The 26,662-nt window shown below is 54.9% G+C and overlaps 7 protein-coding genes across 7 annotated transcripts; 3 read left to right on the top strand and 4 right to left on the bottom strand.

Annotated features, from left to right (window-relative positions):
• Window positions 1-1,263: 1,263 nt before the first annotated feature.
• Window positions 1,264-3,732, top strand: PG997_005259 (microtubule associated protein; the record flags this gene model as incomplete). Its single annotated transcript, XM_066809574.1, has 3 exons — window positions 1,264-1,374; window positions 1,412-1,710; window positions 1,797-3,732. The coding sequence occupies 3 exons, from the start codon at window positions 1,264-1,266 to the stop codon at window positions 3,730-3,732; spliced, it is 2,346 nt and encodes a 781-aa protein (XP_066673192.1).
• Window positions 3,733-5,328: 1,596 nt separating this feature from the next.
• On the top strand, window positions 5,329-7,830 carry PG997_005258 (uncharacterized protein; the record flags this gene model as incomplete). Its single annotated transcript, XM_066809573.1, has 1 exon — window positions 5,329-7,830. The coding sequence occupies one exon, from the start codon at window positions 5,329-5,331 to the stop codon at window positions 7,828-7,830; it is 2,502 nt and encodes an 833-aa protein (XP_066673191.1).
• Window positions 7,831-9,967: 2,137 nt separating this feature from the next.
• PG997_005257 (dual specificity protein kinase YAK1) lies at window positions 9,968-12,869 on the bottom strand (the record flags this gene model as incomplete). The annotated part of the gene is made up of 3 exons (XM_066809572.1): window positions 9,968-10,791; window positions 10,845-12,006; window positions 12,069-12,869. The coding sequence occupies 3 exons, from the start codon at window positions 12,867-12,869 to the stop codon at window positions 9,968-9,970; spliced, it is 2,787 nt and encodes a 928-aa protein (XP_066673190.1).
• A 3,640-nt stretch (window positions 12,870-16,509) lies between these two features.
• PG997_005256 (uncharacterized protein) lies at window positions 16,510-18,197 on the bottom strand (the record flags this gene model as incomplete). Its single annotated transcript, XM_066809571.1, has 6 exons — window positions 16,510-16,640; window positions 16,700-16,711; window positions 16,771-16,909; window positions 16,964-17,611; window positions 17,665-17,760; window positions 17,829-18,197. 6 exons carry the CDS (start codon window positions 18,195-18,197, stop codon window positions 16,510-16,512), a joined length of 1,395 nt encoding a protein of 464 aa, XP_066673189.1.
• Window positions 18,198-21,060: 2,863 nt separating this feature from the next.
• PG997_005255 (uncharacterized protein) lies at window positions 21,061-22,087 on the bottom strand (the record flags this gene model as incomplete). The annotated part of the gene is made up of 2 exons (XM_066809570.1): window positions 21,061-21,589; window positions 21,639-22,087. The coding sequence occupies 2 exons, from the start codon at window positions 22,085-22,087 to the stop codon at window positions 21,061-21,063; spliced, it is 978 nt and encodes a 325-aa protein (XP_066673188.1).
• A 563-nt stretch (window positions 22,088-22,650) lies between these two features.
• PG997_005254 (uncharacterized protein) lies at window positions 22,651-24,165 on the top strand (the record flags this gene model as incomplete). The annotated part of the gene is made up of 3 exons (XM_066809569.1): window positions 22,651-22,779; window positions 22,853-22,996; window positions 23,065-24,165. 3 exons carry the CDS (start codon window positions 22,651-22,653, stop codon window positions 24,163-24,165), a joined length of 1,374 nt encoding a protein of 457 aa, XP_066673187.1.
• Window positions 24,166-24,653: 488 nt separating this feature from the next.
• On the bottom strand, window positions 24,654-26,169 carry PG997_005253 (family 5 glycoside hydrolase; the record flags this gene model as incomplete). Its single annotated transcript, XM_066809568.1, has 3 exons — window positions 24,654-25,408; window positions 25,655-25,814; window positions 25,849-26,169. The coding sequence occupies 3 exons, from the start codon at window positions 26,167-26,169 to the stop codon at window positions 24,654-24,656; spliced, it is 1,236 nt and encodes a 411-aa protein (XP_066673186.1).
• Between the last annotated feature and the right edge of the window lie 493 nt (window positions 26,170-26,662).

The following is a 26,662-nucleotide window of genomic DNA, read 5'->3' as shown; positions in this document are numbered from 1 at the left end:
GTGCAATGTTGTTAAGTGCCTGCCTAGAAGAGGTAAGTGTGGGCGGTCGTTCCTTGATGTAGGAACACTACTGTACGTAATCGGCTCGGCCTTGTGAAGGAAAAAAGACGATACGCTAAAATTACCCGGGCAAGATTGCCGTATCCAGTCCGTAGGAAAACCTGGTCGTGGAGAAGATCCGGAGTGTTCCAGTATAACTGGGCAGAACTGGGCAGGGCTGGGAGGCTGGGGGGGGATCTGATATGGATGTGTGTTGTGCTTCATCGGTGACCTTTTTTCTGTTGCTAGGCCAGGGCCTCGAGGCAGCTAGGCCTGTGATAGGCGAAGCCTCTATCGATAGGGCGTTTTAATGGAGGATGCAACGGTGGGGTTCGCACCTGCCGGAGCCAAGGGCCAAGGAAGTGGTCGGGTTCTGGTCGGGTAGGCTGGGTAGCCGAATGTTCTGAACAGGCCATACGCCCTCCCCTGCCTGAAACATTGGCGTGATTGGAGGGCAGTTGGTCTTGGGATAAGCGCTAGGGGCGCCATGCAGTCAAGTTGCCATAGCGACGCGTCCAACGGCTGGCAAAGCTGGGAAAACGTCGCTTTTGCACCTCGACGAACTCTCCCAAAACCCATGAGCTTGCTCGCAACCCGGGAAATAATATCTGACTGCTATTGTTGATCGATCGACTTCACACTCTTTTGAAGACCAAGACCACCACTTTCCCACTACCTAACTACCTAACTACCTAACTACCCCCTCCCTCCATCGACTCAGAGAGCTTGGACGTTCCCTTCTTCCTTTTGCATTTTGGTCGGAATAGCCTCGTCGCCCTCATTCCCGCCTCCCTCTCACTCCTCCACCCTCTTTTGCAGCTGTTGTGTTGCGCGCCCGTATCTGACTTTCGTAGGACCGGCCGCCTGTGATGTGTACGAAGTAGGCCGAGTCGCAGTGTTGCTCTCACCTGGCCTGACTCGAAATAACGCGTTCGCCTGTTTGGATTGCAGATCCGCCCAAAAGAAAGGAAACATCCCGCCTTTCCTCAACGCGCACCAAATTCAAACCAGGTTGCATACCCCTACTTAATGCTTCGTGCCAATCTCTCCACTACTCCAGCATCTACATCACAACTACATACATACCCCCCAACAGCCGCTCGTTTATAGACACAACCTACGCCCCGATCAGCGCCCCGCAAACAAACACACGTCCTGACCGCATCGAGAGGAAACCTACCCCTAAATACGACCTCTAAGAGCGAGGCTTGCTCATCCACCACGATGGACCCCAGCTACCTGTCGCAACAAGTCAACACCATCATTGGCCAACTACATGGCCTTTTCGATGAGATTGGCGTCCCCAACCATGATCGCGAGACGCGAGAAGCAGAGGTAAGGCATCAGTGCATTATGCACGTCATTCGCACAGACGCCTATGCTAATCCCCACGACGCAGCTCTTCGCAGCCTTGTCGGATACTCTGCAGAACCAGGTCAGAAGCGTGACTGCAGAGAAGAAGCATATGCTGGACGAGGCGAACCAGATCATTACCGTCATTCGCCAGATGGAAGCATCCTTGGACGAGTCCAAGACACAGCACAACTACTCCGAGGAAGACGACGACCTTCGGATAACATTCCCCCTTTCGCGGTGCTTGAAGAAACTCAAGGAGAAGAAAGTCCAGGTCGGCAGACTGCACCGCGAGAGGTTTGAGCAAGTTAAGAGTGAGTAATTGCCTCGGAGCACCTGCATGCGTCGCGTCGCATCGTCCCCCCTTTCACGAGCCAGCCATTGACTGACATCTGGTCTATTAGAACTTGTCCAAGCTTTGGAATCCTACTCCTCACATCTGGAGCCTACCTTCGTCCAGATTGCCCTCCCCCTACAGGACCCCACCAATCACTACCGCCATCATTCGATCTTTCGCCAGCTTACGTTGACAAGCTGGACGATGAATTCACACGGGTGTACGAGGAGTACGCCCATCGTGTTGCTACCGTCAAAGCCCTTTCAGAGAACATCATCCAGCTATGGGCAGAACTCGGTACCCCTCAAGCGCAAACTGACGCAGCAATTGTCAAATACTACCGCGATGCGCCAGAGCAGCTTGGCTTGCACGAAGAGGATCTCGCGAGGCTGCGAAGCAAGCGCGACAAGCTCGACAACGAGAAGAAGAACCGCGAGAAGCGCCTTCGGGACTTGCAGGTGTCTGTGGAAGCGCTTTGGGACAAGCTAGGAATCGATGAGTCGGAACGTAAGGCGTTCCTGAACGGCAACCGCGGCTGTGGCGTCCGGCAAATCAACGAGTTCCAAGACGAGCTATCTAGGCTTAACGAGCTGAAGCGACAGAACCTGCACCTCTTCGTTGAGGATGCGCGGTGCAAGCTTCAGGAGCTCTGGGACTCGCTGTACTATTCTGAAGACGAGATGCTCGAATTCACCCCGGCCTTCTCGGACGTATATAGCGATGCTCTGCTGGAAGCCCATGAACACGAGATTGCTCGTCTGGAGAGCTTGAAAGAGCAGCGCGCCCCGACCCTGGCGTTGGTTGAAAAACATCGCACTCTGACCCATGACCGGGACGAGCTTGCTGCCTCAAGTCAAGATGCGTCTCGCCTGATGATGCGCGGTCAGAAGGGCGAAAGACGCGACCCCGGAAAACTGCTACGAGAAGAAAAGATGCGCAAACGTATAGCCAAAGAGTTGCCCAAGGTGGCAACCGAGTTGCGCAAGGCGCTTGAGCAATGGGAGGACGAGTACGGCCGGGACTTCCTTGTGCATGGCGAGAGGTATCTGGACAACCTCGATGCCGAGGAACGTCCACCAAGACCAGCCACAGCAGGCGGGACTCGATCCAAAACACCGGGCAATCCATCGTCGCCAGCGAAGAAAGCACCGGTGCCGACCCGAACAAACAGTACCGTCAGCAAACCTACCCTTGGGCGGTCCGATACTCTCCCGCGGGCCAAGCCCTCCAATCTCCTTGCCAGCGGCACTGGGTCCTTGCGAAGAGTTCCGCCGCCGATACAGGTACCTGGAAACCCCAAGAGCCCGTCAAGGGTGCCCATCTCTCGAGCTCCTCTGTCCAATATAAGGGACGGCAAAAACTCCCCCGAGAGACCAGCGAGGCCGGAAGCCCAACCACCTCTCCGCTCTGCTCCATTGATGCGTGCGCCTCCTCCTAAAATGCGAGAGCTTGTGCCAGGCCCGCCACTGGAAACACCCACGAACCCCTACAAGAATTCGGGATTGATGTCTGGCAGCAGTAACATCCGGGCTGTTGAGCCCGAAGATGTATACCTGGACCGAGAAGCATCCCAGTCCCAATCGAGCTATAGCCGGTCGCAAATGACGTCCTCCAATTACTCGCATAGCACGGCGAGCCAGAACGAGCGCTTCACGCGCTCTGGGAACGCACAAGTACCGCCTCCCAGGACTGTGTCGGATGCCTCGACAGTGACAACGGTGTCAACAATGTCCTCGGCCCCGTCGGGGTCGGAGAACTGGGAAACGTACGACGACAACTCGGAGCCTGAGCCGGATGTATCCGATACCTACTACGCCAAGGTACGGGCAGCACAGGCGCATGGCAAACGCTTCACGCCCGAGGATCCTTACTCGCGGCTGCAGTCGAGCCAAACCAAGCGGGTCCGGGCCGTTCCAACTATGCATGCGGGCCATGGCACAGTGGACGCAGAAGGGAACCGAACGATTTCGGGGAGCGAGTGGACGGACGATGATCCTTACTAATGGGCACCGTGCCTGACAACGTATGAGTCACGATGTACGGGGTTCCCACGCCTGACGCATCCTCACGATGACGGTTCATGGACATGACCAACGGCCGACTTTTTGACGATTCTGGGTGATTCGCATTTTGCAGCCAGCCTCGATCTTTTTCCCGAGGCTATCTAGCGAGCGACGTTTTCTTCTGCTTCTGCTTCTTCTTCTTTTTTCTTCTCCTGTCCACTTTTGTGTTCGCACGAGCATATATCACAGGCTGGCTCTCTTCTTGTAGTCTCTTTTTATTGCATATCATTTTTCCTGCCGCAAGGCTAGAGGAGGACCATTGAACGGTTCACTCTGAAGTGGCCCCGCTGGATAAAAGCCATCCTGTTTTTTGTATTGGTGTAGCTGGTTCATGGGGAGAAGCGACTCCCCCGGATCATATCGCCAAAAACCGATAGTGTATACAGCACACGCGAGTTGTTGATGTGTTTGTTTTTTTCGTTGGAACCTGATAATCGGAAAGGGGGGAGGGGAAAGGAAGAGCCTGTCGAGCGAGCATGGGTGTATTTAGGCGTCTGGTTCTGGCGTTGGAAAGGCATATAGTGGTTGCTAAATGTTGTGTTGTTTGTTGTAGCCAAATTCCATCAATGAGATTTTTTTTTACACTTGACTGTCCCTTGCCGGTATTATTGTGATGTGCATGTGTTGGTGATAGTAGAAGTAGTCTGTCTGCCTTTCTTGCATAAGTATCGCGTAGGCCAAGATACCGCTGGAATTTGATAGGCGTGTCGATCGACGTTGAGCTATCTTTGCCATGTGCTGCGAGTAAGTAACCTTTTAGAGTCGCATGGCATTTACAGTTGCAGTTGCAGTTGCAGGCATTTGACAGGGCTTAGCGCAATGACGCCAGTTGATCGCGGGGGGAGGGAGCAGCCCAGCACTGCCTCGGCGTTTCCTGTACCTTTTGCTGTAGCTTGTACGGAGTATTCCGTAGGTAGTAGGTAGGGAGCTAGATTAATGAACGGCGTGTTTGCTGATTGATTACGGCACTTGTCTTGGTAGCCACTTCTAATTGGGAGCCGCCCCCTTGTCCCCCGTCACGGACGGATCTCGCGAATTACGTATGTCTCTCTCCCCCGATTGTCTCAGTATTATGATTCTTACTTACTACTGCCTTCCGATGCTACCGCGCTTGCAGAACTGCACATGATTTGATTGCAGGAAAGAGCCATTGATTGATACCAGCAAGCACGTTCCGTTGTGTATGTTTGTGCGTTTTTATCCATGTTTGCTGGAAATCACTGGTGGTCCCTGAGCTTATACGGCACCTTGCCTTGACCTCAATTTGTTACGCTGTCTACCTAACGTTACTACCAACACCAATACCAACCTCACCACCACACCACGCTGGTATCACCTAATCCAAATTGATTAACAATCGTAAAAAGCGAATTCCTACTCCTCCACATCTTTCTTTCTTCCCATTCGTTTGCATCCTTCGTGTGTTCGACGACCGGGCGAGTAAACTCGTTTAAATGGTGCAGGAAGAAGGAAGTATATGCGGCCCCGACACCACATCGCGGCGGCGCCTTCCCGCCGCTTGATCCCGTCGACCTCATGCACCACCACCCGCCAGGCACGCCCACCACCGGCCGACACCTCCCCAATTCGCCGGCGGCCGCTTCCTCTTCGAATGATGCAGCCTATGCGGCCGCTCTGAGGGGCGCCTCCCTCGCCTTCCAGAAATCATCATCGACGACGCCGCGACCCACGCCCAAGTCGAGCCCCGGTGGTGGACAGCCGCATCAGCATCAGCAACAGCAGCAACAATCGCGTGTCACGACGAGTACGAAAGACGACGGCCACGGCGACAGCGAAGCTTTGATTGCGGCGACCTCGGCTTCGCGTGAACATAGCTTGTCGCGTTCCTCGCCGACACGCGCCGGGGCTGGGAACAATCACAGCAATACGGGGCGCATCAGTCGCCAGGCAACAGGCAGCAGCAGCATAGCAGGAGAAGGCAACTACGGCCAGGAGAATGGGCAAAACAACAACAACAGCCAACGTCCTCCACAGCGCAGTTCTACGCCCCAAAGGCAGCAACAGCAGCAACAACAAACCCTATACTCACCCAATAACAACAACAATAGCGGCGGCGGTGGCCTTGCGTCGCTGAGGCCGCCAGGACTATCGCCCATGGGTCCGGATCCGCGGTCGCCGTCGTTCATCGCGGCCACTCTCGCGGCCAGCCGGTCTGCTAGCCCCAGCCGCCGCGAGCAGCAGCAGCCCAATGCGGCTCAGACGCAGCAACATCACCCGTACGCCCAGCAGGCGGCTACGAGGGCCAAGAGGAAGGACAGCGCCTCGGCTGGGACGGCGAGAATATCCCATAGCGCAAGGAGCTCGGTGACGGATCTGGATCTCACGGACACGACGCCGATTCCAACTACGAATTCTTTAATATCCATGTTTGAGACGAAGGAGGATGTGCCGATGACTGAAGGAGATGGAGGCCCCGTCAAGAAGGCTGCGACTGGTGCAGAGCCTAGGAAGAAGTCGGCCCCGAGGATGCATCCGATCACTCCTCCGCTGGCAGACAGTCCGATGGCTAAACCAGAGACATCGCCTTCGATGTTGGCGAGTACATTGGCTTGGGAGCGAGCGACATCGCCCCCTGCGTCGGTATCTGGAATGAAGAATGAGGCGCCGCCCGCTGATAAGCTGGAGGTGAAGAAGCGTGCCCCGGCTCCTCCTATCAAGGGTAGGAAGCCTGTTGGGTCTGGAGCCAAGGTCCGGGAGCCGGAAGACGCGGAAACAAAACGGAAACCCAGAGCAGCGACTCCGCCTCGGCCGGCGAGCAAGTCGGGCAAGTCGGAGACGGTAATACTGTCGCCCCGTCCGAGGAGGGCAGCGTCTCACAAGATGATAGCGCAGCCCGATCTCGTGGCATCAGAGGGAAACACTGATGGTCGGGAAGGCATCGACAGTAAGATGGTGCTGGATGAGAGCTTGAACCCGGGACCGCGGCCAAGTTCTGTTAAGACCTTACCGGCCAAGACGACCCGCGCGGTCAACAAACCTCCACCTCCAGCCCCTCGACCTCGAAGATCCTCATCGACCTCTTCGAAAGACACTTTTGTCTCGGCATCCTCTGCGCCGTCACCCACGTCGGGCTCTCCTCGGCTACTTCCTTCTCGGGTAGCATCGCCCAGATCACCAGCTGTCATTAATTCACCTCGTCGGCCTGATTCGGTCCAGAGCTTACCCGCCCGCAAGCCCGTCCCACCTCCTGCGCCCCCGCGTCGCCTGCAGGCCCAACCCAACATACCACTGACCTCATTGACCAACGCGACCATGGCGGGCATACTAGCTTCTTCGCGCGCGACCCCCAGCACCGCCTCCCCTGGGCCGCCGCCACTGCCTCCGCCGCGCAAACAGACGCCCCACATGCGGCAGACGCTGCGGCAGCCGTCCAAGAAGTCGGAGGACGAGGAGGAAAAGGACAATCGGGCCCGCCACAAGAAGAAGCACCTGGGCAACAAGAAGAAGCACGCGCACCACGAGGGCGCGCGCCGGCGCTGGCGCGAGCAGATCACGGAGCGGGAGCGCAAGCGGTACGAGGGGGTGTGGGCGAGCAACCGGGGTCTGCTCCTGTCGCCGTCTTCCTTTCCTGACAATTCCATGTCAGCTGCTTACGGCGCAGCCCACGCGGCCAGCGCGAGCACGCCCAACTTGCACCTCCACCACACCCAACGCCCCTCGTACAGCCAACGGACCTCGAGCGGCGGCCTCTCCGCCACTTCTGGCGCTGCCGGCGAGGCGGCGACGCCGAACCCGGCCGACTTCGTGGCCAATGTGGTGGCGCGGGACATATGGTCGCGCAGCCGGCTGCCGTTTGACGAGCTGGCCGAGGTGTGGGACCTGGTGGACCTGCGGGGCGTGGGCGCGCTGGACAGGACGGAGTTCGTGGTGGGCATGTGGCTCATTGACCAGCGCCTGCGGGGCCGCAAGATCCCGCAGAAGGTCTCGGAGAGCGTCTGGAGCAGTGCGCGGGGCGGGACGCATGTGCGGGTGCCGGGGCCGGCGGTCGGGAGGCATAAGAAGGGGAAGAGGAAGTAAGTGAAGGGGGCATACGCGGTGGAGGAAAAGGATGAGGAGAGGAAAGGGGTGATGGGGGTGTGGTGGTTACAACATTAAGGAGAGGCGGCGTTTTCTCTTTCCCTCTTTTGTTTTGTCATGGGGAAACAAGAAAGAAAGGCGTGGTATTGATATGGGGAGCCGTTTTCCTCTCTCCCGACTTGGCCGGTCTGCCTGATAAGGGGGTGGATGGAGGTTCACTTGGAAGTTGACGTACTACTTTACTGAAAGCATAGAAAGCGAGCGAGCGAGCCAGCCAGCAAACAAGCAAGCGGGAACAACCACAGAAAGCACACGCAAAACACAACATAACATAACGCATACATACAGTATAGCATAGCATAGCATGGATGGGGTGGTTTCTTTTTGCAGCAGAGAGCAAGAAAGAAGGCAAAGAACGGAGATGAAACAAGTTTACCCTAGAGTCGGTTAGTTAGTTAGTAGTGGTACACGCACGCCTATTTGAACTTCTCGTCTGGAGGTCGAAGGTCAAATAGGTCGTCGTGTGGTTCGGCATTGATACCCACCAAACGTACAATTTTTAATATTATTTTGTACTTTGTGCGCAATTATGTTTCTTTAATCTTGGTGGATGATGGGAATAGGGGCCAGGTTCCTGTCTGTATGTGGCCGGCTGGTTGACTACATGTACGTTTATGTCATTAGGATAGCATATAGGACCTCAGTCAACGCGGCAGTGAGTACACAGTCAGATTCCAAGCAGCAAGCAGACAAGCAAACAAGCAGTCAGTTCACTTCTTGACTTCCCAAGGTCGATCAGCAGAAGAAACTAGGCCGAACTGAAGGGGTGATACGTGATGTAGTCTGGGTATGTGTACGGAGGCTTCTTTCATCGGGATATCTCATATTTCTTCCCCGCCTCCCTTTCTTTCTGTCTTTACAGTTTTCGCGACTAAACTCCCTATGCTGATGTTGGGCCAATGCTATGTCTTCTAGCATAATACAAAAAAACAAACTCCGTGAAGTCCACGCCTGTCTCTCTCTCCCTTTCCCCCACTTCCTCCTCTCTTTTCCTCTCGCCCCAATAATGTTAACAACAGCAAAACCTATACGAAAAGAGGTATAAAACACCAGGATGGGTAATTCAGGGGGTTCGGTTGGTTAGTTGTTCTGGTTTGTGTTCTGAAAAAGAATAATAAGGATACCATGATGCAAGCCCCCCTAATCCTCAGTCCACCACACCACCTAACCAAAAACATCCAGACCACCAGGCACTACTGGTCTCCAGTTTCCCAAAGGTGCGGACGGTATGCATGCAGCGGCTGATAAGCGACGACGATGACACTGAGTATATCCCATCCATCCATCATCCCCGAATCGTTCCGTCGCCGCTCCCTTCCATGTGCCCCCTTAAGCATCGGCCGTTACCTCGTGACATCGGAATTGCGTATCCCCCCAAGTCCCCCGATATGCAGCCCGTACCGTTCCTTTCGTGCCAGTCGTTTCAGTCCATCGTCATACACAGAGAAAAGGGAAAACAAGCCGCATGCTGTATTATCAATGCACAACTTTTAAAAACCTGGCTGGGTGGAGCGCCCGCATGCAGGTCGACAAACTTGGAAGAACCCCCAGTTGGCAGCAGCATCAGGGAAGGGGCAGAGGCACAACCAAACCAAAGGAAGTACCTATACAAAGAACAATAGATGTCCGTGGACAAGAAATAGCTGCAGCTTGATGACATCTCTTGCCGCATCCAGGCCATGGGCAGTCAATGCGAAGCCTACTGCCAGGTGGTATATGAACAAGGCCTAAAGCTCTCCAACGTTATGTGCAGCCAGGCGCTTCCGTCTCCAACCATCCTAGGAAAGCAAAATCCCATCATTCTTAACTCTGTCGTCTCCAATCTGGGGGTATAATACACGGCCTGTCTTTCCACCTTCACTGCCATGACCGGGCGTGCGGCTTGTGCGCTAAGCAGGCCGATCAACGCAAGGGCAACAGCCTGAGTACCATGGGAAAAGATCGGTTTGCAGCCCAAAGACATTCATTACCAATCCCACTGGACAGACTCGAGGGGGGTTAAGCCGAGCTCTGTCAGACGCCTGCTTACGCCCGGGGAAGATCGAGAAGAGAATTACCCGTGCCTATGGGTAACTTCTCAGTGCCAAGGACTCTGGCCGCTGCCCATGAAGCCTTCCTCGAGTGTTCGCTCTTCCAGGTTGCGGATGAAGTCACGGTTGTTGCCCCTGGCTCCGCCGCGCTGCGATCTGCTATCCCTTCTGCCAGTGACTCTGTTACCAGTCCCTGGATCAGTCATACCGAGACCATCATTAGGCGGGGGGTAGTATGCAGGGCTGGGCTGCAATCGAATGGGCTGGCTGGGGTCCAGGTGACTGGCCACCCGCTGGATCGTAGCGGGGATGCCGTTCTGTTGCTGGTCCATGGTGGAGGCGCGTTGGCGGCCTGCCCTCACCGTGGCTTGCTGATAAAGGTTGGGCTGCTGCTGGGGAACAGCGGCATAGTTGGCCGGCGGCATCTGCGCCGGAGCTTGGTTCATGACCATTTGGTTGTAAGCAGCCTGCTGTGATGTCCCGTACGGGGGCGGCGCTCCCGCATGAGCCGCGCTGGGAGAGTACATGTTGTTCGGGTACATGGGTTGCTGTCCGTGGGGCGATTGGGGATATCCAGGCGTGTGTTGTTGCATCGCGTAGGCACCTTGGACCGCCGCTTGCGCCTGTGCGTTCGCTTGTTGTGCCCGCTGCTTGCTAAGCTCGGCCGCTTGCTGCTGCTGTTGTGTTCCAGGAGCCGGCGATCGGTTCAACGAGCTGGCCTTCAAGTTCATCGGCGGTACGAATGGTCCAGTGAACTTTTGTTGCGTAATGAAGGGGTGGAGCTTCGCCTGTTGTGGCGACCATCGCTCAAGGGGGTTAATGGTCAGCAAGCCCCTGACAAAGTCGATGAAGGCGATACGGTTGTTCATCTCTGTATCATGTGGTCAGTCATGCTTGGCAAGCGTCCGCGCTGTGAGTACATACCTCTGTCGATCTCGCTCTGCTTCATGTTCTTCCGCGGCATCGGGTACGATTTGATGATTTCGGGGAGAGTACTGGCCTGGAAGTACTTCTTGCTGGGCTGCTCCTTCGTCCCCCGCTCCCTCGAGTATTGCTCCATGGGCTTCAGACTGTAAGTCTTGCGCCCAAATTCGTCCTGGCGCTTCTCGAAGAAGTCGCCTGCCTGTTTGCCAACCTCGATCATCCAGTTCGGCGGGTTTCCTAGCATCTCGACGATTCGCGACACCTGGTTGTACTCGGACGAACCAGGGAAGAGCGGCAGACCGAGGAACAGCTCGACCACAATACAGCCGAGCGACCACATGTCGATAGCTGACGAATAAGGCAAGCCGAGGAGAACCTCGGGGGATCGGTAGAAACGGGATTGGATATAGGTGTAGACCGTTTGACGTTCGTCGCAGGCCGAACCAAAATCGATAATCTTGATAATCGGGCTTTCCAAGTTTTTCAGAAGGATGTTCTCGGGTTTCAGATCGCAATGGATTAGCCGGGCCTTGTTGAGCAGCGCAAGCCCATTAAGCAGCTGCTGAGCAAAGACGCGTACCAGGGTCGTGCTGAGACCGCGGAACTGGTTCTGCTTGATCAGCTCGTACAAGTTCACACTCAGTAATTCGAATACCAAGCAAAGATGTTGGCGGTGAATAAAGGTATCCTTGAGCCGGAGAAGATGGTGGTCGTCGTTCTTGTCGAGCTTGGTATTGAGCAAGTCCAAGACGGACACTTCCATCATGCTCTGGTTGAAGTAGGCTGTCCGGTTCTTGATGACCTTGACTGCCACTACCTCTTGCGTCTTCAAGTTCTGGCACTTGACAACCTGGCCGAAGGTTCCCTGACCCAACACATCCAGAATGAGGTACCGGTTCCTGTTAACAGCGTTAGCATCGGCGTTCTCCGGGCTCTTGTTCGTTGATAGGCAGCAAACATACTTGTGACCAGCTTCTTCCGACCCCAGAATATCATTCACGTAAAGAATATAATCACTGTCTTCGTTATCGTAGCCATCGTTCTTGACCCCCTTGCTCGGCTTGGTCAAGACTCGGCGCGGATTCCGAGACGACTCGTACTTGAAGCTGGGGTTGCAAATACGGTACGTTGCCGGCAAATGTACCGTTAGGGCTTGGAGCGGCTATCGCTGAGGGATTAGCGGGGTTCTGAGTTGGGGAGGAGATAAACTGGGGTAGTTCGTACGCTGATGAAGCCGCCTTCGGGGTTGGCTCGCCGGAACGCTGGTTGGGCATTGACCCTGGGCCGCAGATCTGTTACCGCTCTGACCTTCTTGAATTCGGGCACTGGTCGCTTCTCGGGCACTTGCGACACGGCGCGCCGCGTGGGGGACTTCGGGTCGTTAGCGAAAGTGCCGTCCAAATGCGCGACGGTAGACGAGAGGTAACCCTCTGGCCCCTGTTGTCCAGCAGCGTACGGGGTGATGGGAGGAAGCTGTTGCGAGTTTGATCTGGTGTTGTAGTACGGGCTTGTAGGATAGTCTGTTCGCGTGGGCGAGCCCCGCTGGCTGGCGAAGGAGCCCTGCTGCCCGGGTGTCGAGCCTGCTCCAGCAGACTTGGGCGGGTAGGGCGAGGTGGGCGAGAGAACCTCCATGGGCGAGTACCGTTGGGCGGCAGCCGAGGGCTCGGATGGCGAATGAAGGTTGACATGCGCAGGTCGGCCACCACCGGAAAGGTGGGTTTGGTGATGCGGCCGCATGGGGTATTTCATTGAACCACCATAGGCATCGTGGGCGTCCTGCATGGCGACGTCGCCGTTGTTGTCGCGTAGCTGCGGGGTGGACAAAGGCGAGGTTGCGCTGCTTGTCGTCAGGTTGCCGTACTGATCATACCTCAAACCTGGTGCCGCGGATTGCGGCTGCTGGTGGACGTGGCCAGCCATTTGGTGTTGTCCGAACTCTCTACCGGGGGTCAACTGCGCGGTGCCATTGTTGTATCGTCGCTGCGAACCGCCGGCGGCATCTGAGTAGCCCTGCCATTGATCCATCGTCGCCGAGGACAATGAATGTCTGAGCTCGGGACAAAAGCGGAGAGGAGGGGGGTATTGGTAGGATGCGATCGATGTCGTAAACTGCGATTTACTGCTCTGCTAGTGCTAAAGAGAAAATGTCGGCAGCTTCTCTCTTTTTTTTGTGGTTTGGGGCTGCTGGTAGGAGAGAGAGAGTTGAGTAATAGCAGTAGTAGGTGGGTAATTGGTAGGTGGTGGTAGGTGGTCGTATCAAATGGCTGTCACGGCTAGAGAGGAATTTCGGTTGTTGTGTTGGCGCTTCCCTTCACTCTGTGCTTGGGGGCGTGTGGCCGCTGTCAGAACGCGCGTTAGACGAATGAGGTCGCTTCACAGAGGCTGGTTTCCAAGCTGGAAGTGGGTTGCTTTGCTTGTGCTTTTGGGCTTGGGAGCGTGGAGGTGCGGCTTCAGGCCTTGTTCGCCTTTTTTTTCTCGCTTGGGACCTTCTTTGGGCTCTTGGGCTGACAAGGCCGACCCGGATTGGAATTCTCTCGTTTCGCTTGCTCGCTCTCTCACGCACTAACCCACGCACGCTCTCTCAATCGGCAACGATACCACCAGTCACGATTGGAGAGAGAGGGGGGAAGAGGTGGGAAAGGGAGAAGAGTGAGGAGAGAGATCCGAAGTGCCAAACATAAGGTAGGGGACGACGGGTGCGGGAATAGCCAACGAGAGAGGGAGGGTCTGGAGTTCTGGAGATGCTGATGAAAAAGGAAATTGGGGATTGAAACCTAAGAGGCCTGAAATGACATAGGCAGGGCCGCGCAGGACAGGGGTGGGAGTGAATGAGAGCGAATGAAAGTGTATCTTGTAGGGTACCTTTTTTGGCCTTGCACGACGTCCAGTAGCTAACATCAAATGGCAGGCTGGGGGAGGAGGAGGCCCTTTGGAATTAGAAAGTCATTGTGATGGAGAATGATAAGTAAGGTAAAGTGACTAACGTAAAGCGCGCAAAATAAAGACAATACCTTTGGCCGAGCGTACGGTTTGTGCCTGGCGGATGTCTTGAAGCACAGTCTTGGGCTTGTCTTGCTCTCTCTCTCTCTCTCTCTCTGCTCTTCTGTCTGCTCTCTCTCTGTGTGCTTGCTCTGCAGCTGGAGCTGGGAGCAGCTGCTGGATTCTGGGACTCTGGGGGAGGTGGGAGAAAAAGCCGCTTCCCAACTTCATACGTCAGGGCAAGTACATACTGGTCGGCTACCACCGCGGGCACACCTAAACCTACCCAAGCTTAGGTCCAGTCCAGTCAGTAAGATGCAGGCGCAGTACCTAGTCAGGCAGTCCAGGCTACTCGACATAGCATGCAGCTCTAGTATCTCTCCTCTATCTCCGATTTGTCTGTTCTTTGTTGTACTGTCTGTACTCGAGGCAAAAGATAACAGAGACATACACAAGGGCAGCGCACAGCAGGATGGACTCAGTCGGGTGGATGGATCTGCAATACAACCATCAATGGTAGGTAGGGTAGGGTATCAAGCAACTTCTTGACTGGTTTGAAGTCGTGATTTTAGGTCGAGTCTCTACAGAGGGGTTACTACCACTACAATCCCAGAAATCCCCAGTCTCAGAAAACGCCCTGTTCACCCAGCAGTCTGAGGGCGTTAGGTCGTAACAAGCCGGACAGTGGGGAACTATGCCACGAGCACATCCCAGAAACATCCTCGTCTCCCCAAACTTGTAAGGTTGTCTACGGTAGTAGCACTACCCTGATATGCTTTGGTTTGGACACCAATCGTTCTTGTTCTTGATGTTCTTGATGATCAGCGACCTGAAATCGTCCTGGTTGAATGCAAACTGAAGGGAATTGGTTCTCCGGCACCTCCTGAATTCCCTTTCCATCCCTGTACTCCGGGACGATGACACACGTAGCATACTGTACTACCTCCAGCGGTGTTATTCGCCAGTCGTGCTTACGTTAGGTACTTGACCTGCGAACACAGAAAGGACCGGCCAGTGTGCCTATTAAAAACAACAGACTCGACATTCGTTCCCCTAAAATCAGCATAGATAGACGTATCTCGGAAGAACGGGAGAAGTCCACGCCTACCTGCACCCTGGACTCGCTCTTAGCTCAGCCGTGTCGTCCTCCCAGGCCGCGACGGCGCAAGAGTCTAACACCACGCCGTTGGCGCATCGCCGTAGCATTCTACCGACCTGACTCTCCAATACAGAGGAGCAAGCCGTCTTCAAGAAGTCTTGGTCGGATTCCCCATCCACGCATTCGCGGCCTCGTATTGTATTGGGTGAACATCACCTAAATATGCTCGCTCTCCATACTGACGACTCCAAAGAGGCAGTATATACCTACGTACCCACCTTAGGGAATTACCTAAGCACAAATAACAGTATCGCCAAGAAAGGGAAAAAGGAATATCGACTCATTCCCTCGGCAATCGGCGCGCATTCGATACCTTTTCAATTTCAAAAATTGCAGCTCTACCGTATTCCTTATGGGCATCTATATGACGATCCCATCCATGAATCCCACCTCATGATAGCGAGCGCTGCAACTGTTGTCGAGAACGGCCACACCAGCCTTCCAGTTCCAGCCCAGTTGGGCATGATACACGGCCCACGCTGCTGCCCAATCACTCAGCGTCCGTCCCCCCTGGTCCTGGCCCTAGTCCTGGTCAGCAAATGACGCCAGAGCACACCTCTACAAGATACCAGCCATGATATTGGGTTGCGACAATCAAGGAGACAGGCGATGCATGGTTTCTAGATATCCTCTCAGGATCAAGGAATAGGCTGGACTGGCTTGTTGGTTGGCTTCATCATTTTTTCGATTTCCACCTCGCACTTTTTGGTCTGGAATATCTCTACTCTTTCATGGGCCGACCGACTGGCTGCCAGAAACAGCCAGTTCCCCTCTTCCAAGCTTGAAGCCTTTATGGAATTCTTTCACTCACTCACTCACTGGCGCCACCTGAGAAGATCCTGCATAGGTAGGTTTCGCCACAGGTACTTCCTCCTCCGTCTCCGTGCCCTATCATGGCGAGCTTTGCGGATCAATCAATCAAGATATCGTTAAATAATAAAAAACAGTAAACCCGTGCCAGCCATTGACAAGGACTGATTTCATCCCTTGTTCGCCGAACCAAGAAAGAGAAAGATAAAAAATGCAACAGGAGACCGCATATCGTAATAAAAAGGCAGCGCTTGTTTTTAACGCACTCATTCTTGACATAACATCGTTTCAGCTGTATCCACAGAAATGCAGAGAGGTATCAAGAAAAGCGAGACGGAGATGAGTGTGGGAAATAAAGTAAAAGAGAAAGCCCAGAACTTTTAGAACGATAGACGATTCTCTGTAGCCCCCGAGAGTAGAAACGTAAGAAAACATGAAAAGCCGCTGCCGCCCATCTACGCGAGCAAGGTGGCAGCGGCAGTCTTGTCAGAAACACAATTGAAAATTACCGACACCCTGAAATCCCATTTTCTCATCATTGCTAGAAAATCGCATGCCTTATTGCGTGCCCGCTGTGGAGGTTGTAGAAATATTGGAGGAGCCACGCGTACGTAAAAGGCATCTGGCGTCTCCTTTATCGCTGTGGCAACCACGGATGCCGAGCTGGTAGGAAAGAGACCAAGGGAGATCTCACTTCTACAGCTTTTCGGGGTTTGATTAACCCTGGTAACCTGCGAAACCGTTGTTGAAGTTCTGGGCCGGAGGTGCCTGCTGCCACTGCTGGTTCGGCGCCTGCTGGCCGCGTCCGTAACCCCCAGCGCTAGGAGGGCCAGCGTACCCCATGGGGGCTGGCCTCCGTAAGCGGCTGGCGATTGGGCTGGGGGCCCGGCATAGCCTTGCTGCTGACCACCGAATTGGGCTAGAGCACTGTTAGTAAACGAGGGAACAGACAGAAAATCTCTAGCAGATTGTACTTACTACCATACTGGGGGAAGTAGGTCGAAGGGGTACCAGGGTAGGGGCCGGGAGCCTGGGCGCTTTGGGGGCTATAGGCCTGCTGCGAAGGATCGAAGCCTCCTCCGGCTCCTCCTGCGCTAGGAGTCTTGTCCTTGCCCCACTAGTCTCGTGTTAGCGGTGCCTTCACGCGTATTGTAAATGATGCATGACTTACACTGCACTTCAGGGGTCTTCCGTTCACGTTGTACCCATTCAGCTGGCAAATGGACATGGCAGCGTTCTCGTGCGTGTCCATCTTAATGAACGCAAAACCGCGGTCTGCCTGGAATCTTGACTCCGTGACATATCCGAAATTGGAGAACAGAGGAACGAGATCGTTCTGGGTGGTGTAGGGGGTCAGGTTGCCAACATAGACGGTCGTCTGCCATGCCGGGGTCTGGTTCACGATCATATCGTAGCTTTGAATACCATGGGTCGGGAAATGGTGATGGCCGTAAGGCGTCGTGGGGGTCATGCCCATGGCAGCCATGGCTTGCTGCTGTGCGATCGAAGGCTGGCCCTTCTGGTTGGCCCAGTTGCATCGGATCGCACGGGAACCCAGCCACTCGCCATCCATGGAGCTCAGAGCTTTTTCAGCATCAGTGCGGTCACGGAAAGCGACGAAACCGTATCCGCGAGAACGACCGGTCTTCATGTCCCACATAACACGGGCTTCCGAGACGGTGCCAAAGGCCGAGAATGCCTGCATAAGAACCTCGTCGTTGACTTCGTTGGAGAGATCACCAACAAAGATGTGGAAGTGGCTGGATGTGTCCTCCTTGTTCGAAGTGTTGGACTGGTAGGCCCAGTTCACTCGGATTTCCTAAGATTGAGTCAGCCATTGTGGTCTGTATAACAGGTGCCTAGACCACTTACAGATTGGTGAACACGACGACCGTTCAGTGTCTGCATCGCACGCTCAGCAGCACCTGGGTCGTCGTACTCGACGAAGCCGTAGTTGTAACCCTTTTGCTGCAATAGGCAATGTTAGCTATTGTTGCGCTCAGAATAAACATTAATCATGCATGGCATTAACTCACGTTCTTGTCGGGAATAATCTTAACACCCTGAACATGGCCGGTTGTCTCAAAGATCTGGCGCAACACATCCTCCGTCACGCGAGGGTCAAGCCCACCAACATATAGCGCTCGCTTATTAGGCTCGGGTGCCGCACGTCGAGGGAAGGGTCCGCCGCTAGAGGGAGACATCATGCCGCTCTGGTCCCCGGACATGGGCGAAGTGATCGCCGTGGGGATGGGGTTGTTGTTGGGGGGATATGCAACGGTGGGGGGAGGCATGTGCGGGTTGTTGCCCTGGCCGTTCTGGCCGTTCTCAAACCCAGGAGCTCCCGCGTTGGGCTGCGGCGGGGGAGGCAGCGAAGCTGCAGCCGAAGGACCGTTGTCAGCCATGATGACGTTTTTCGGGATGCTGAAAGTCGAAAAAAGTGGTGGCCTTTTTGTATTGCGACTGCTCGACGACTTGCTGAGAAGCTGGGAAGCTTGTCAAGAAGCCAAGGGGTTTCTCGAAAGCAAGCAACAGGAGTAGGTGCTGTCTAACGACGATACTTGGCCAAATGTAACAGTGTAGGAGAGGTTCGCGCGTGGCAGATGCAATGTCTAGGACGGTCGCTTTCGAAATCCTCAAAGTAGATTGCGACGAATGTTTTCCAAAGAAGCCAGGGTTGAACAGGTATGACAAGAGACAGCTCAAGACCTCGTCTGAAGCAGCGTAACGGTGATGGGTGATGAATACGTCTTTTCGCTCGAAATTCGTAAATGCGTAGCTAATAAGTAGGGATATCGACCAAAATCGGAGAAAGGCTCACTTGCGCGGGACCTCGTAGCCGAGAGAAATGCGAACCGTAAATGCCGGATCGACGCAAAGCTTCGAAGGAGGGATGCGATATGTGAGAATACCGGGTCCCTGCAGGCGTCGGAGAAATGCGACAGGAAAACGTCGAAGGCGAGGATCTGGTCTTTCGAGCAGGCGGACGCGCGCGAGTGTGTGAGAGAGAGGCACAAGAGAACAGAGAGGTGGCTCTTGTGGAAAATGACCGCTGAAGATGGAGAGATGATCCGATAAGGGAAACAGAGCTAAGCAGAGAGAAGAGAGAGAGAGAGAGGAAAGTTGACGACGAACAATCAATCAATCAATCGACAGAGGAGATGGGAGACGAGAGGAGGAAGAAAAAAAGAGTAAGGAAACTGCCTTGAAAGGAGGAGTCCCCCGAGATTTTTTTCAACACGCACACGCACCGGCGATAATAAGCCTCTAAACTTCTACCGATCCAAGATGATGGAGGAGGAGAATGCAAACGGGAACGGGGGGCTCTGCCGAAAGGTTGTTGTGTAGTATCCAAGTGGGAGGGACGGCGGCGGGCGCACGGCGTGTGTGGTGTCCAGTTCGTTCAATCGTTCGTTCGTTCGATTTGTCTTGGGCTGGCTTCCCTCAGTCACCAGTCACCCGTCAACCCTTTGTCTTGCTTGTCCGCTGCTGCTTGCTGGGATGCTGCTTAGCTTGGCTTTGACTGGCCGGCCTGCGCTGCTAGAGTTGCGGTCCCCAGAAGGTGGGCATGGCATTGATTGGCGTCTGGCTGGGCCCTTGATTGCTTCTACTTCGAAGTTCCATCTACCTCTACAGTTCTATGACTACCTACTGGCCAACATAGCTGCTCTACATACCTCAAATGAAGTACATTGAGTACTCCGTGTTGTACCTGGCTGGCCTGTCGTCTTAGCATGGTCGATATCACCCAAGTCGATCTCTCGTAGTCGTGCCAGCCAAAAGATACCTCCCCCAATAACTATCGAGCCTTGGCCTGTACAAGCGACAACCCTCGTCCGTCTTTCTCCCATCTCCGACCCAGAAACCCGTCGTGCCCACTCACAGCTGACATTAATGCATGCAAAGTGGAGCAACAGGGTCCAACTGCTGGTCTGTAAGCCGCCAACCTTCGAATTGCATCTCGTCCTGTCTGTTCCCGTCCCATCTAATTCAGATGGCATGCCATGCCGCCCGCACTCGTGCATTATTCTTCACACACTGCCTTGCCTTGCCTTGCATTGCCTGTCTGTCCGCCCGCCTGCCCACGGCCAGTGCTGCCCGCCATCGCTCGGTCAGAGTCATCAGTCTGAATAATGTTCGGATCAAGTTTTGGAGGGCAGGCAGACCAGCAGAATAAAGACGACCAATCTCGAATCAGGCAGGTGAGCATTTGACCTCTTGTTACATCATCCCCCACGATGCCGTAGTATGTTAGGGGGTAGGGGGTTGTGCAACACACGACGGTTCGCAGGCTATTTCCAACCAGCAGCTGCAATTATGACTTGTCTAATGCGTCCTAGCAGCAGATGGCAACAGTTTCGAGCACAACTGGCATCTTCCCCCTACGTGCCTACGTGCTTGCATTCCTTTCCTGTGCACAGCCCATGACTGATCCAATGAAGACAGGTTGAGGCCAGTCTCGTCACAGCCACCCTGCTCCTGTGACTGGTTCATCCCGTCTCGGATAGGAAGCAGAAAGCGGGGCGGCCACACTTGGTAGTCTGCTTCCTTAACACGGGAAGGATGAGGAGGAGCCCAGCAAGCGCCTCCGTTTCTGGCTGCCTACAGTACCTATCACCGCCCGCAAGCGCGTGCTATGGCAATGACAAGCATTGCTAGACCAACATCGTCTTGTCTCGGCATCGCAAAGTTGTCCTCATCTTATAACGTTCAAGCAAACATGAAAACCACCCGCAAACCTTGCTACGTAGTAGAACATGCAAATCGGGGCTTGCAGCTCCAAGCTGGGCCAAGACACCCGTCGGTTTGGGATGGGATGGACGGCAATATCGGTCGCTTAACCCCCCGGCAAACTGGTACTGTGCCTCGCGCCTTGGTATGGCGTGATTAGCATCATGAAAGGTGGCCGGATTGGTCAATGGCCATAATGGGCTGACCTGGTTGGGTAATCGTATTTGCCTTTTCAAATGGTTTCTCTATTAATCTCAGTAAGCCAGTCACGTACTTACAACAGCCTTAATCGACAAATCGATCAACGTCCTGGGATCGGCGTGGGCCCTGGGCACGGCCAGGCAGCCCTGGTAAGCACGGACTGCGGTATTCCGAGGAGCATCCAGATCACACTTCATGCCCACCAGCAAGGGTGGTAGTCTTGCTCTCCCAACTGCCAGGACTACCCTTTACGGCTGCCTATCTGTTGGAGTATACTGCCTGCCTCTATCGTCCATGCCGAAGCCAAGCCAGGCATATTTCAGTGGGATTGCTGCTTCAACCAGTAGTGAATTCTGGGTCATGGCTTAATCCAGCGGCCTTTGGCAACTCGATGTCAACAATCCAGGGTGGCTGCGTGGGTAGGCTGTCATCCCTTCCTTCGATGGCTGCGTTGACAAATAAAGTCTGCGAGCCTGGACGGAGTGGATGAGGGTCACCGGAGCAGTGGCTTGTGCTGCAATAACCTTTGCGTGCATAGGCTTGCGCTCTTTCGAGTTTAAGCTTGGCCATATCTGCGTCATCAAACTTGCCCTTTGTCAGGTTAGACAACTTATCAATAACCACCGACTGGCTGTTGTCGATATGAGTAAAGTGCGACGGAGGCTGCTGCTGCTCGCTCTCGATGATAGGAGGAGGGTCCCTCCAGGACACCAGCTTGCTGCCCCAGCCCTCGTGAATGTGGCCGAAGCAATGAAGCAAAGGTTTCGCTCGGGCTATGGCGCCAAAGAGCTGGGGGCAGCCGGCCCCTTTGCTTCGAATCGGTGTAGTCCATGATTCCATGCGGCGGGCCATGTGTAATGACGACCTGAGTATCGTCAGCAATGGCGAAGTCATGCTCTTCTCCCGGAGCATACTGAAAGGCCCACCCGCCCAGCGATTGAGTAAATGGACTTGTGTAGACTCGCAGGAGCGCCCCGTTCCCTAGTACGAACCCGTGGTTGCCCTCGTCCAGCAATACGATGCCTGCATCTTTGGCCTGCTCAAAAAGCTGCCTGGGCTCACCGGGTGATCCGAAGTTTCTCGTTACAAGCTCAGGCTCGAGGATCTGTGTCGCTTCTGAGAGTCTCTTCTTGAAGGCGGGCTCATCCAGGGTCAGATCGTGGTTGCCAGAGATGACGAGCTTCAAGGGCGCAGGGAGTTGACGCAGCAGATCAAGTGTGGTACGGAACTCGTCGATTTTGGACTCTTCGGTCAAATCACCACAATGTATGACCACGTCTGCATTGGCCTGTTGCGCTTCTTTGAGGTCAAACAGCTGGCCATGAGTGTCGGAAATGACAAGGAATCGGGTTTTGATAGACATGATGGACTCGGTGGCAGGTATATAAGTCAGGTATGTGTAAGAAACACTTGAAAGATTAAATGATGATATGTACTTGTCACTTTTTAACATTAGTTTAAAATAGGTGTATTTGAATTTTTATCAATAAAGTTCGTTCAATCGGAGTATGATGGACGTATTGCATAGGACAATGTCCTTCTTTTAGGTAACGCTGCCAGCTACTTATTTTTGGTGATCTAGGAAACGTCGTACATAAAATGAAGCAATCGTCCCGATCTCACACTTGCACAGGCTCTATCTGTCAAATCGTAGGCCCAGTCAAGTCAGCCTCTGGTTTGGGAATGCACCACGCACGGTCCACATGCGCCCAGCTTTAGACTTTAGGTCAGAATCCGTCCCTGCAGTGAATATATCGAACCTCCAGTTCCAGAACCCCCAAACTCCCATGTGTCAAACATGACGCCTTGTCTTTGAATCTGCTTTGTTCCTGCCCTACGTTCAATTCCTGCATGAGGTCTGCTAGTAGGCATTAGGCCGTCTTTTTTCCTTTCCTGTTTGCGACACGATCTATATATCTCTTCCGGATGGTGAACCCTGACGCCGCCTCTTTCCAACCATCCCTTGCCATTCGGACTAGCGATATCTCCAACATGGCTGCTGCACAGCAACCCAAGGATCCGTTAGATGTCCTGCAGCAGACATTTAATGAATGCGTAAGTGCAGCCTGGGGCAGGCGACTATCAAGTTAAATTCACCCTTCTGACCTTCAAACTGGCCGAAATATAGCTAGTGAATACGGGCAAGGCTCTCAAAGCCTCACATAAAAATGGCCCCAGGAGCGTGTCCAGTACGGCTGGGGCTATTAACGTTAAGATGAGAGATACCATGAAGGCCTACCACCACGCCCTGGATGACCTCGAGAGCGAAATCGTAATTCTGCTTTTTCCTTTTTACTCTCCATGCTGGCCGTCAATCAAGATACTCATGTTTATTGGCAGACAAGGGCAAAGGCGGTCTTGCTACGGGACCTGGAGAAGCTGCAAGAAGCCCGCATGCCCATCCCTGAACCCGAGCCGTCGCCACAGCCCGTGGCTCCACCGGCCCCCATGATGGAAGACGTCAAGCAGCCGGCCGCCGTGATGCTGGAGATGCCCTCCACCGCGGCCCACACCGTGAACCCCAACATGGGCTTCGAGGTCAAGGAGGAGACCAATCGCGTCGCCCCCTTCCCCGACATGGGCATGGGCCTGGCCGCCGACGTCGTCGACCTCACGTCTGGCGGCGACGTAAAGCCGCCTCTGCCTACAGTCTCTCCGCGTGTTCCTCCGGCCGCCATGAAGGCGGCAGGCCCCATAGGAGCGGCAGCACGAGCATCGCCTTCGATCAAGCAGTCTCCCAAGCCAACGCCGCCCACGGGAAAAGTTACACCCGTACCTCCTCCTGCTGCTGTCGCTGCGAAGGCTGCTCCCGCCCCTCAACAGCAGCCACCTGCTCCAGCTCCTCCAACCGCGCCAGACCATCCCATGGACGGCATGCCAACGGGTGGTGCGGCCATGGCCGACATGACGGGCGGCGAGCTCAACTTCACCAACATGGAGTTCACGCTGGCGCCTACCCCGGGGGACGGGCCTTCACAGAACGCGCCCCCGGCACCGATGCAGGACTTCGACCTCAGCTCCTTCGCCAATTCTACTCCTCAAAACGGAGGTGGCGGCGGCAACGACTTGCTGGTACTGGACAACTTCGGCAGCGCGGCGGGGCCGCCACCCCCTGCGGACGCGAATAACGCAGGGGCTGGAGTCCAAGGAGCCGGAGCAGCTCCGGCGGCGGCCGTTCCTCAGAGCACGGCTCCTCCAGCACCGGCACCGGCGCAGCCTGCTACTACTATTGGTGGAGGGGATAACAATGCGGCCGACAGTAGCGCCAATATCGATTCCTTGTTCGACCTCGACTCGGCTGGCGGCGACAATATGGACCTCGACCTCAACCTGGGCGATGGGAGCGGCATGGGTGGCATGGGCGAGAACAGCTTCAACGATTTATTTATGCCGGACGGGGATATGGACCAGTTCGACGACCAGTACTTCCAGTTGGAATAAGTGAGGGGCAAGACAAGACAAGGGACACAAGAATATACTGGCGGCGTTAGGGGTGGGAACTGGTTGTATTTCGGGACACGCACGACCTGTGTGTCTATTTGCTTAATTACTATGGTCGCCTGGGCTTGTTCATTCATGGAAAACGACAGCTCCAGAAGAGCCTGTCTGCCCTCCTTGAACTACTATGCAACAAGACAGGCATAATTTGTACGAGATTAGAGTCAACGGAGGTTATCTTAGATTTATTGTTTTATTGGGATGGCTGACATCTGCGTATTATTCGGTGGCTTGTTTTCGTCAACTAAGGAACACGTATAGGGGTTTACTTGGTGTGTATATTGCGTGAACGCTAAATGCCAAGGAACAGGTATCTGATCAGCTTCAACTGTACGTCAAAAACGGAGATATATCTGCTGCCGCCAACGCCACCAACGCCTATTTCTCTCCGCCCGCCGCCGTTCCTCTCCCTGCCCCCTCTCCTCTCCAGCTCAAGGCCCCTGCGTAACCTTGAACAGATCCGCAATGAGCGGCAAGAACTGCTCGTTCCGCACCCCGTTCCAGTCCTTGTTCAGCAGCCCCCAGCCCTCGTCGTAGTCGGCCTGGCCCTCGCGGATGTAGTACGTCCCCTGCAGCGCCCAGAGGGCCCAGTCCGCGTCGTTACCGCGCATCCAGTCGACGATGCACTCGAGGTACTCGTTGTCCTTGTCGCTGATGCCGCCGTGGTTGGGCCCGCCCTGCATGCCGACCCCGAACTCGGAGACGATGAGCGGCGCGGTCCAGGCCCGGTCTTGTTCTAAGACGAACCCGTCCCACCACCCGTACTCGCCTTTCACGAAGTCGCACCCGCCGATCCGCGGAAAGGTCACGGTGAAGGAGTACGCGTGCATCTCCCAGACGTGCTTGCCCGGCCAGCCCGAGACGTCGAGGTCCCGCACCTTGAGCATGCTCAGGTCCGTCGCGGACTGCGAGCCGCCGATGACGATGAGCACGTCCGGGTTCGCGGCGTGGACGCGCTGCGCGCCCTGCGTCACGAAGTCGTACCAGTCGTCGTTCAGGCCCTGGATGACGGGGATCTGGCGCAGCTCGTTGCGCAGGGACATGGCGGCGACCCCCGGTTGCGTCTTGGCCCAGGTCGCCATGGCGCTGAGGCCGTCGAGCCATTTGTCCGTGTCGAAGAAGCGGCTGTTCAGGTCGTTGTAGCCTTGGGCCTTGTCCCACCAGCCGTTGCCGTCGTCAAGGTTGCCTGGAACGTGTGGAGGAAGCTCGGTTAGCAGGTGATTCTAGGAGGTATCATTCCCCCTCCCCTTCTTCCCATTTCTCATGAGTAGTTCCAGTGCCATGCGCTCGCGACTCACTCCTCCAGCCGAGAACTTGGATCACGCATGGTGCGAGGTAGTAAGACCTTGACGGAGAACGAACAAACCAGGTTGCTCGTCGTGACGAGGAGAAGGAAGAACTCGAAAGAAAAAGAGATTGATAAGAAACTTACAGCACCAGCTCGCCTTGGACACATGATTATCCAACAAAGTAACAACCCCCCGTTCCCACAACGCCTTAATAACCGCCCCAAACACCTCCTCCCGCGTCCCCTGCGCCAGCCCCGGATTCTTCGCCGCGACCGCCGCATAAACCCCCTCCATCGTCTCCGCCTGCACCCCCGACGCATTAGCGGCGGCCGCGAACTGAGTCCGCGACGCGCACGCGCGGGTCCAGGGCGTGGTCGATCGAGTAGGTCAGGCGCACGCAGTTGAAGCCCTGGTCCCGCACGAAGTCGGCGATGGACGCGACGGACGCCTTGTGCAGGCCCTCGGGCACGTTGGCCTCGCCGTGGCCGGCCCAGTTGATGCAGCGCATTTTCACGCGCGCGCCGCTGGCGTCCAGGATCCAGCGGCTTTGCGTGTGGAGCGGGAGCTGGATCTGCTGCTGATCGGCTGCGGCGGCGGCTGTGGTGGCCACTGCTGCCATCGCCGTGCCGGCGAGGGCGAAGAGACATGAGAGTCTCATAATGATGTTGTTTTTGTCTGGCTCAAAGAATAGCAAAGGAGTAGAGAGCCAGATGGCGGAAGAGTAGGAGTTATGGAATTAGAAGAGACGATTATGCTTTCATCCCCCTGAAACAAGGTGCGCAACAGGGTTGAAGATGAGGGTAGAGTAGCGATAGGTAGTAGACAGAAAGCGAGAGCTCTCAAAAACAAATCAATAGACGATTTATATATTAAGTTGAGCGAGAAACTAGAGATAGTGAATACAGCGAGAGGTTAATATATGATTGTTGAATATGTATCGTGGATATAGACGATGAATATAGGAGGGGAGCAGTTGAGATCTAAGGTCGGGGTTTATAAGTGTACTGACCATCCATTCAAGTCAAGGCGGTACTCACACTTGTCGCTCACAAAGCAACCAGTGGTTCCTATAGACTATCTGATCGGTTTTGTTTTAATCAGGTTGGATAGTCCTATGTGTGGCAGAGCGGCATGAGGGCCGGGTCGTGGGA

This window comes from Apiospora hydei (assembly GCF_038363865.1).
Source record: "Apiospora hydei strain CBS 114990 chromosome Unknown utg000004l_segment0_segment0, whole genome shotgun sequence".
Taxonomy (NCBI): Eukaryota; Fungi; Ascomycota; class Sordariomycetes; order Amphisphaeriales; family Apiosporaceae; genus Apiospora; species Apiospora hydei.
The sequence above is the reverse complement of the archived record's forward strand: the minus strand, read 5'-3'. Positions and strand labels throughout refer to the sequence as shown.